The sequence below is a fragment of the Hipposideros armiger genome, unplaced genomic scaffold, assembly GCF_001890085.2.
Source record: "Hipposideros armiger isolate ML-2016 unplaced genomic scaffold, ASM189008v1 scaffold_8, whole genome shotgun sequence".
Classification (NCBI taxonomy): Eukaryota; Metazoa; Chordata; class Mammalia; order Chiroptera; family Hipposideridae; genus Hipposideros; species Hipposideros armiger.
The window spans coordinates 2,433,187-2,443,954 of record NW_017731358.1 but is presented as its reverse complement, the minus strand read 5'-3'; the positions used below and the strand labels follow the sequence as shown (position 1 = coordinate 2,443,954).

General features: G+C 51.0%; 1 protein-coding gene across 1 annotated transcript in view; it reads right to left on the bottom strand.

Annotated features, from left to right (window-relative positions):
- The window catches only part of MELTF (melanotransferrin), a 25,383-nt gene extending 20,588 nt beyond the window's left edge, over positions 1 to 4,795 (bottom strand). Inside the window, exons 1-3 of the mRNA XM_019650664.1 lie at positions 4,695 to 4,795; positions 2,744 to 2,898; positions 1,493 to 1,592 (exon numbers count right to left, since the gene is read on the bottom strand). Coding sequence (XP_019506209.1) covers positions 1,493 to 1,592; positions 2,744 to 2,898; positions 4,695 to 4,743 — 304 coding nt within the window. The 5' untranslated portion in view covers positions 4,744 to 4,795. The remainder of the gene's footprint in view (positions 1 to 1,492; positions 1,593 to 2,743; positions 2,899 to 4,694) is intronic.
- Between the last annotated feature and the right edge of the window lie 5,973 nt (positions 4,796 to 10,768).

Below are 10,768 nucleotides of genomic sequence, written 5' to 3'. Positions count from 1 at the left end.
CACACGCACACGCACACGCACACGCGCGCGCGCGCGCGCGCACGACAGCTCTGTGGTGGTAGGTACCCAGAATCAGAATAAAGTTTAGTTCTAGAAAACAATGCCAGTGTTATTTTTTTCACACCTGAGTCTGGCCCCTGCCAACCTAAGTAGCTTTGTTTGGTCCCACCCCTGGACTTGTCACTGTGCCTTTCTTTTTGGTTCCTTGAACGCACCAAGCTCTTTCCCACCTGGGACACTTGTCTGGGCTCAACTTAAATGTCACCTCCCACAGAAGCCCTCCTGTCTGTTCTATTTCAATAGGTTCCCTCACACCCTTATTTTCTCCCTAATGACATTCGCTTTCTTCACAGCACTCACCCACCACATTTGTAAGCACATTTTTGCGTGTGTTTATTTATTATCTGACTTCTGCTCTTTCAAGGCAAGAGCTGGCTCTCTTTCACTTACTCTCTATGCTCAACAAATGTGTTGCATTCATTAAAGAGGAAGGGCTATGTTTGAGGCCCATGAGGCAGGGATGTTTCTGGTCATTGAGTGGAAAGGCTGGCTGGTTTGCAGGGCTGGACTCTGTCCTATGTCATTTGACAGTCACTGATTCAATAAGTGACCAAGCAAGACCCTGTGCTGGGTACCAAAGATGAGGACCAGGGCCTCCTTAGAGGACTCATGGTGGTGATGACAAAGAAAACAAGACAGAAGGGGACAGGACCTTAGCAGAACGAGTGAGTGGTCTGGGAAGCAGGAAAGGGAAGGTTGGGAAAGCCCAGGAAAGCTCCTTGGGGGTGACAACTGAGCTGGGCTGTGACAGAGGCTAGGTCTTAGACAAGTGGAGGTGCTGGGAGAGGTACAAAGGTCAGGCTGGGCCCGAGGCATGTCTGGTGTGAGGTGCATGGACGGGGCAAAGGAACTCATGTTTCTGACCACAAACCATGGGTTAGGTGGCTCATGTAGTCTGTGTGACAGGGCAGGGATCACTATCCCCATCAAGGAAGTGGAGGTTGTCCAAGGTCACAGAAAGGCACAGGAAGGAGCAGAGCTGGGCTTAACTTTTGCTCTGTCTGGCTCTGCAGCTCCTGGTCGCCACTTCTAGCCTGGTTCCAGCCCTACTCCTGCGGCTTCTGACAGTGTCAATTACGTGTGAGGGAGCTGGGCATCGTTGATGCTTCATTCACCCCAGACAATCACACTCAGCACTGCACTAGGCACAGGGCAGCCCCTCAGTAAGAGCTTGGGGGGGAAGTTAAAGGGCTGCTGGGTTCCCTATGAGGGAGAACAGATGCTGGTCAGCTGTCTGTCCCTGGCACCTCCACTCTCGGGAAAGAGATTCAGGGGGCTTCTGAAGGTTTGCGTGGTCAGGACTCCAGGACTGCTCTGGGGACAGGGCTATGGACCAGCTCCGGGGCTGCAGGGTTGGGCCAGGTCCACAAAGGACAAACTGCTGAGCGACGTCCTCTCTCCTCCCACCCGTCCTCCCACTGGGCTTTCTGACCTTGATCGTACACTTCACCCACCACGGGCTTCAGGCCGTGCTCCTTCCCCGCCTCATAAATGGCTCCTCCGTCCAGAGTGACGGCGTCAGCCTCCAGGGCCTGCTGGGAACACGTGAGTCAGCCCCGCCCACCGACCCTTCCCTGTGGGAGCTGAGGGACACCCACCAGTCTGCCTGGGGCCCCTTGAAAAGCCCCGGAGTCCACAGTGGTTCTTGAAGTCTGGCCCAGGAGTCCTGTGCTGGCTTAGCCTTGCAGGCCTCTCCCCCACCAGGGCCTAGGGGTCTCCCACTTGACCAAGCCCAAGGTGACAGGTCTCCTGGACCAAGAACTCACCTCGTTTATCTAGTTATGTTCTTTGAAAAATATTATCAATTTTATAGGACTTATAATAGATGTACATAGTAAAACTGAAATCAGATAGTACAAAATGGTACGTAGTAAAAAGTGAGTCTCGCATCCACTTGTTTCCTAGCCCCCTGCCTCCTGCAAACCCGTTTCGTGACTTTTCTCTCATAGATGCAGACTGATCCCATAAATGCCCTTTTCAGTTTTATCCCTTTTTATTTTAAAACACAAATGGCAGGATACTATCCGTGTGTCATGAGTCCATGAATAGAATTATAGTTCCACTCCCAGGGACCATGATTAGATTAGGTCTTGGGAGCATATCAAAGGCTGAGCTAAAATGAAAACCCAGGTCTCCATTGTGCCCGCCCCCGAGGCTTCACTCCATACCGCGTCCTGCCACTCCAGTCCTACCTCTGAATATGGTCAGGGCCATGTTAGCAGATCTCCTGCCACTCAAAGCTTTCCCACCCCCACTTACCCACCCAGGACCTCTGGCCCTAGTCCTCCTTCCTGAGAAGCCACATAAGCCTTATTCTGGAAAACCCCATGGCAGAGTGAGTAACCACCATGGGCCACTGAGGAGTCTGCTGTCTGGGCTCCCCTTGGTGGGGTGGGTGGTGTCCCCACTTTAGTAGGCGCCTTGTAGAAGAAAAACTCTGCCTCTCAGACACCTCTCCCCACTGGCACCCATCTGAGCAAGGGCCCTCTCTGAGGCCTCCCAAAGCCTGGGCAGGAAGCTAGCTGGCCTTGTTGCCTGGGAAACTCGAGATCCTATCGCCCAACCTGGCAGGGGGGCACATCAGGGCCTTTCCCGGTGAATGAAGTTGTTGTGTGCTCCCTCCTGAGTCAGAGCCCTCTTGTCTGGCAGGCAGTGGCAGTACAGAGGCAGGGAGAGGACTCACGGTGATGAGCTGGACGCAGTGGTCGGCTGAGGTGCCCTGGACGCACAGGAGGGAGGGCTGAATCCTGGCTTCCTGGAAGACCTTGCGCATGTCGTTGCATTTCTGCTGCTCCGGGTCCGAGGTGGTACACCACCGCACCTCCATCCCGCTGCGCACTGGGGGTAAGGGACAGTGAGGCCCAGCTCCCCTGGCATCTCTAGCCCATGGCCCCCACTGTGGAGGGTGACTTCAGCAGCTCTGTATGACCCAGTCCTCTGCAACAGCAGAGCCTTCCCACTGGGAGGCACTGAGGCACAAAGAGGTGTCACAGGCTGGGAAGGGCTGGCTCACTGGCAGAGCTGTGCGTGGGGCCATGCATGTCCCTGTGCTCAGGGCAGATGGGTGGCTCAGAGCCAGGCCCTTAACAGAGGCGAGGGAGTGCCTCCCAGGTAGCAGCTTGGCTTCCTGGAGCACACACAGCCCCGGGGTGGAGGTGGGGGTGTGGGGGTGGAAGGAGCACAGGCTAGGGAGTCCTGCTGGCTCTGTGACTAGCAAGTTCCAGCCCCTCTTTGGGCCTCTGTGTCCTCCAAGAGGGTGAGGGACTCGGTTGTCACTAAGTGGTGTCCTTGGGCCTTCCTCATGAACTGACACATGAGACAGGGAAGTGGCTGTGGCTGCCCTTGAGGAGACTTACATCCTTCTGGAGCATCTGTGATGATGCCAGCTGCAAACCCACCCTCAGGGGGCACAGTGCCAGGCCTCTGCCAAGGAGAGGCTGAGGAGTTAGCAGGCTGGCTTCAAGTTCCTAATCCCCCAGCTGGTGACTTGAGGCAACTTATTGGACCTCTCTGAGACTGTTTCATCATCTGAGAAAGCAGATGAGAAAACCCACATTTCGTGCTATAAATAAACATATGTTGAGAGTCAGCACACACAGATTCGCATTGCTTCCGCTTAGGCCCCTCCTTCCAGTGGGGTCCTGTTGGGTCCCCTGATCTGACCAGGTCAGACTTCCAGAGAGCTCCCAGCCTGGGGACCCAGCAGAATGGTGCCAGAGCTCCCTGAGGTGGATGCCTTTGCAGACCTGACCCTGCCCACTCACCCTGCCCAGCCAGGATTGCCAGGAAACGCGAGGCTTTGGGTCCAGTTCCTGCGCCCCAGAGACCAGATCACCCTCTGGCAGCCTGTGCTTCCCATTCCCACCCCGGGATCAAGCACGCCGGTTCGCACAGTCTCCCTTCCACCACCGTCCGCCTCCCCAACTCCAGGCGGTACTCGGGAATGTGGAACTGCCCTCCCCTCGTTAGAGCTCCAAGACTGCACTCTGGTAGGCCAGGCAACTGCAGAGTTCGATCCGGGGGGCAGGTCCATTTTTATGTATCGCTGAGGTCAGAGCGATGAAGTGAACCCGTCCTGTCGCGATCCCCGCGAGCAGCTCCCCGAGGTCCCACCTCAAGTCTCACAGTCCCGGCCCTGACTGCCTTGGGAGGAGGTCGGTGCGGACGCGGGGAACCCCAGTGTGCGCCCCTTCCTCCCTCCCTGCATCCTGCGTGGCGCCTGGAGAGGCCTCCCGGGGAGATCTCTCTCGCCTCCTCCCCTCCCATCCCTTCTGATCTTCTCCCTCCTCCGTCCCCGCGGGGGCTCCGGAGAAGTAGAGCCGTTCTGGCCTCCAAACCCTCTGGCTTCCACGCCCATCAAGAGCGTTCCCACTCCCGACGTCCCCGGGACACTTCAAGGCTCTCCTATCCACGCCTCTGATCGCGCCTGTCCTTGGCGCGTCACAAGGTCCCCTTTTTTTCAAGGCCGCTTCCTCCAAGAAGCCCTCCAGACATCCCAGTTTGCCCAGGTCCTCACCCGTGAAACACGGGTTCAGGACACACTTTCCAGCCCCCGGGACTCTGCCCAGGGGCGTTGGAGAGCTCCAGGACCCCCGCCCGGCGCCTGCTCCCACTGCCCGGCGGCGGGGCCTCACCAGTGCGCAGAGCCAGGAAGAGCCACAGAGCCACACTTGGGCCCCGCATGGCGCGGTCTACAACTAGCTGTGGCCGGGTTGGGTCCAGGTGGGTCAGCAGCAGCCGGGGCTTTCTCCCTCTTTCCCCCCTGCACTGGCTCGCAGCTACTTAAGTACGACCGGGGCGTGCCGTGGTGGTGTCCACGCCCCGCAGGACGTACCCGCCTACCCCAGACTGGACACCTGGGCTGACCAGACTAGCTTTGGGCTTTTCTCTGGCGCCCCTTGCTGGAGCCTCAGCTGGCTGAGGGCCGAGTCTAAGGGCCTGGCTCTCTGGATCCCCGGCGCGCTCCTAGCCCTGGGCGCGCACGCTCAGCTGTCCCTGAGAGTATGGTATCTGGGCTCTGGGGCCTGATTCCCTTCAGCTCACAGGCTGTTCCAGGGCTCTCCCCTCGACAATCGCCTGGACTGACCGCATTCTCCCTTCCTCTTGGCCTAGAAAGACCCCAAATATCGTGTCCAATTGGAGAGGGAAAAGCTCAGATTTGGAAGGAAGAAGAGGTCAGAGTCCAAGAGTCTGAGCTGGAAGCAAGTTCCACGCCCATTGGATTCATTCAGGAGCCTCTCTTCAAGCACATATTGCGCCAAGGATCTGAGAAGAGGTGAACTCTGGTGGATAGGTCCTGGATGGGGAGGAGTTGGCAGTGGGGGACTTCACAACCTAGGCAACTGCCTCTCCTTATATCTCAAGAGGGGAAGTGACTTGCCCCAAGTTACATATTTAGTCAGTGACAAAGCTGGAACTAGAACCCAGATCCCTAGCAGAGCCTGGCTCATTTCATCATGCTTTGGAAGATGGAGAGAAGACCAAAGAGGAGGAAGAGGAGGAGGAGGAAGAAGCAGAAAAGGACAAAGAAGGAGCTGAGAGGAGGAAGAGAATGAAGAAGGTAAGGAAGGAAAGGATGGCTTGTCGATTTTTCTAGGCCAGTGGTTCCCAAAGTGTGGTCCCCAGACCACCACCAGCAGCAGCACAACCTGGGAACTTGTTAGATATGCAAATTCTCAGGCTCACCTCTGACCCACTGAATCAAAAACGCTGGGAGTAGGGCCAACAATCTATGTCTTTGATTCTGGTGCACAGCAGAGTTTGAGAACCACTGTTCTACATAGACCAGAGCCGCAGCTCCATCTGTATTGCCGATGTGGAGAATGGACTGCAGAAATTGTTACTGTCACCTGCCTCCATTTATGTCCACATCTTTTGTCATCATTCCCTCCTGAGTACCCAGGACTGAGATCCTCCCTGTTTTGGGTAGAGGACACATGTAGTAGGAATGTTGAGTGAGAGAGAAGGGACCCCTGGGTCTGAGTTTGTCAATCCTTGAGCCTGCTCTGCTCCCCCCGGAAAGGGAGCCTGCGCTCCTCCGATTAGGCAGTGGGGCTGCTGCTTCTTAGCATGGAGATGATCAGCAGAAGTTACAGGGGCTGGGCTTCAGGGTCCCTGAGCTCTTTCTTATCACTGACTCACTGTGTGACCTCGGCCAAGTTCCTTCTCCTCTCTGGGCTTCAGTTTCCTCATATGTAAAAAGTAGGTCATGATGGCGCTGATGTGCCATTCTTCTGCTAATAGCTGTCTGTTCTGGAGAATCTGCGGGGGAGGCATGTGTGCTGCAAGCCGCTTTTCCATCCCCAGCAGGATCCACCAAGCGGAGGTACCTCTTTCCAGTTCATACAAATGGACTAGCAGGTGGCCCTGACAGAGGGGCTATGGCCTGTCCTATGACGGTGGGATAAATAAGGGTCCTCCTGACTGGGAGGATGAAAAGGCTCATTTTGCACATTCTACAAGCAACCAGAAGGTATTGGCAGGATTTGTGTTCATGAAGTCGTTGCTTTAGCAAAACTCCAGGTGACACTGATAAGGCGTCAGACAGCTGCAACCCGAGAGCTCCGTGAGCTCTCTCACAGAGAGGACCTTTCCCTAACTCTCAGAACTCACTCCTCAACTGGGACTCATCAGTGAACTTGCTGTCTCTGGGCTCCAGAGGCTTCTAGATCAGGCCCATTTACCTGGTCTTCACATGCTCATGGCTTTGTATTGATACCCGTGGGTAATAAGGAACGCTGCCTCGGCTTGAGCCTGGATCCTGCTATTTCTGAGGTGCAGGCATACCTACCTGGGTGTATCAGAGGAATGGGTGAGAGGCAATGGGGTATAATGAGCCAGTAATTTAATCCAGGAGCAGCCTCATAGAGAAGCAGAAGCGCTGAGGATAGTTGGGTCCCCACGCTGGACTCATATTGAGGTGAGAGTATAAAAAATACAAGAACTGGTTTCACTAACATTTCTGTAAGGTGTTGGGGCCTAAGTAACACTGCTTTGGGACCCCCCTGACACTACTCCATGAAACGAAATACAAAGAGCTCCTCTTCACTCTGCCAAAGAAACAGCACTGGTCTCCAAGGACTCAGGGTGCTTGCTCGTCAGGGAACTGAGGAACAGTAGCAGATGCAAGGGGATGGGACACACTAAAGACAGCCTCTGCGGGCTCAGAAAGAAAAGGGGGCCTTTGACAGGGAACCTGTACTGGTGGGTGGGGCCTGCAAATGAGCCAGCAAAACGTGGATGGACAATTCTTTTACCCAGAATCTCAGGAAAATTCATTTTTTTTTCCATTTCAACAAACCATAGTTTATATTTTTCTATTTCTATGGACTGTAATGTTCAAACAGTTTTCCTTCTGGGGGACACCTGGATGGGCTGGTATGCATAGAGAAAATTAGTACTGCTGAACATCTGCCGCAGTAAATGTGTCACCAAAGGCTATCACACTCTTACAGTGAGTCATCACTTAATATCGTCCATAGGTTTTTGGAAACTGTGACTTTAAGAGAAAAGATTCATAATGAAATCAATTCACCATAGGCTAATTGATGCAAACGAGGGTTCCTATGTCATATTTCTGGTCACAAAAACATCTCCAAACTTCTAAATAAAGATCCAAAGCACTTCTAATATTAAACATTGAAACAAATGTGAGCTATACAGACATTTAAGAAAGGTGAATAAAAACAAGTAAGATAATTGTTTTCCAATCCACGTACTCCAGTTCAGGGTTGTGGGTGGCCAGAGCCTATCCTTGCACCTTAGGGTGCAAGGTGGGACCCCACCCCGGACAGGCTGCTTGCAGCAGGGTGCACTCTCACACACCCACTCACTCAGATGGGGATGTAGACACGCCAGTTCACCTCACATGCTCATCTTTGGGATGTGGGAGGAAACAGGGGGACCTGGAGAAAACCCACACAGACGTGGAGAATGTGCGAACTCCACAGACTTGGCACCAGCAGGGAATTGATTTTTTTAATCAACATTATAATGAAATGACATTATTTGAGGATCTGCTGTACTCCTGACATCATTCACCATGTGTTTCCTGACTGGTTAATACATCTGAATTTATATATTGAGATCGACGGTAGATATATTGAATGTTTTGGGAACAAAAGCTTTTGCCTCTTCAAAAGTATTTTCCCCATGAAGCTGGACTTGGGGGAGCCCTGCTCATTTGGTTACATGGTAGTGTCTGTGTAAGCTTTCAAAGGAACATCTGTGCTCTTGAACACGGTCTTGAACACGGGAAATGATTTCTGAGTGTCAACTATTGAGTTTCACTAAGTTAAACTATTGAGTTTAACTAAGTGTCTTATGCTGCTGAGGGGTAACGACTGAGAAGAGCCACAGCATTTGGGGACTAGGCGGTCCCCAGGCAGCTTTGAGCAGTTTCTGTGGCATGGCAAGGGCCGAGGCTTGGCCAGGAAGGCTCAGCTCCACGAAGAGAGGGGTGGTGACTTGTCTGCCACCATTCCCAATATCTGGCATCATGTCTGGAATACAGTAGGCACTTAATAAATGTTACTATTTATTATAAATGAATGGAAAAATGGACAGAGTGTCTCTTTCAAGATATTTGGTTAAGAAAGGAGGAGGAGAGGGACTGTTTTCAGGGGATTCAGGGTCAAGGGAAAGTTTTTCTAGCATAGGAGAGATTTGATCATACAGAGCACAAGTAGTCCATGGAGTAGGAAGACACATGTTACAGGAAAAGGGGGTAACTGAAGAAGATGTGAGGGCTAAGACCAGGAGGACATGCAGAGAAGTCTTGAAAGGAAAATAGAAAATGTGTCTTCCTCAGAGGTGGGAGAGGGGTGGGAAGCCTCCCTTCAAATGAAGTCCCTCACCCCGGAGCTCAGTTTATTATTTCAATTATCAAACCACAAAATATTTTTTTTCCTTGAAAAATTTCCTTGCAGTCCAGACTTTAAAGTATGGAAGAGGATTAAAAGGTTCCAAGATTAACTCTGGAGATATAGCTTTAAAGCCATTAATAAATCTCCATCTATTCCGTAAGATTTAATCTGAGTGGAAACCAGTACAGACGAGGGAAAGAGTAAAGAAGTAAAATCAAGTATACTATATTTGAATCTGTCACTAAGACTTTCAGAGAAACTATTCATACCCCATCTACGTCCAAGGAGGGTTTCAGGTGACTTATAATGAAAACATAGGCACAAGGAAGATAAAATGGGCACAAAAAAAGAAAAATTGTGAAAGATATTCAGGAAGGGAAGTTATTATACCAGGAACCAGAAAGGAAAGGGCTATAATTAAACAAAAAAGAAACGTAGCTGATATATAGAGATTTATAGTTAGGCCTTTTTATCCACTCCCATCCCCTCCTCCATCCCCCAATTCTAATTTACAAATGAAGTCACTGCCAACACTTATTCAAGGCTGTTTTTAGCCCATCAAAAGCTACAGCCGTGAAGACTACCATGCTGTACAGAGACAGGCAGGCTCTGGAGAAGTAATTGTTCACTCTGATCATCTGTTATGGATACTTCACTGGGGCAGAGGAATACAAGGAGAAGGGCACCCAATCTGAGACAAACCATATGCCTAACGAGGTAAAAGCAGCCACAGCGAGCCGTGTTCAGTGTTCAGTGGACACCCAATAAAGAATTCAGGCATCAAGGGCTACAATAGGAAAAGCTTCTGTAGGAGGTGGAATCTAGGGTGGGCCTTGAAGAAAGGTAGGGCTTTGATAAGTGGATGTGGGTAGAGGGGGCACAATGATTGGCAAGGTAGGAATGTGCATGACCGACAGCTACAAGACAAGCATTGCAGAGGGTGTGGGAATAAGAGGTATAGCAGCGGAGTAGTGGGGGTAGATGACTTATTGACCACATAGGTGCCATGTTCCAGGAACTATACTTTACAGGTAAGCTAATTATTTTGGACTTAGGACCCATGCAGGTCACCGGGGACAGAAGCACAGTCCAAAATGCATTTTAGGAAAAGTCACCTGGTGGATGGCTGATCAGCAAGGGAGCCAAGTAGAGGCTGGGAGATGGTTTAAGGAGTCACTGCAATAATCCAGGCCTGGGAGTGAGGGTGTGTGAGGGACCTCGATGAGAGTGATGACAGTGGAAACGACAGAAAAATAAGGCCCTTAGGGAAGAATCAATAGTATTAACTACAGGTAGAAAAATAGTTAAGGGGGAGTAAAGCCTTTCCTAGTAAGGGTAAGTGAGGAAGGTCAGATAAACTAGATCTGAACCAAGCACTGAGCTTTCAGAGAAAGAAAGGGATCTGTCATCAAGAGGTATCTTCTCTAGACTTAAATACCACTAGGGAAGTAGATATTTTTGATCAAATAACTCACAAGATTTAGAAAATCTTTTTGTAGAAATTCAGTGTGGAACATACGAGACGTTGGTCTTTAGCGCTCCCATCTGTGAGGTAAATGAACCTAATTTTAGACATCCTAAAGAAAGATTATATCACTCGCTCTCATCTTTTCTTCCATCAGAAAATTCACTATATCGTTTCACATGCTAATCGTTTTATACACTGACTTCTATGTAGTTAAAAAAAATATCATTCTACTGTAGTTAAAAACTGTCCAAATGAAATGGTCATTAACACTTGATTAGCAGAAATGGGGATGAATATACACTCCACCTGAGTAGTTTATTCCTATTAGGGTAAACACCAGCGTTCCTAAGGTGCAGTCAACAGCAATTTAAAGAAG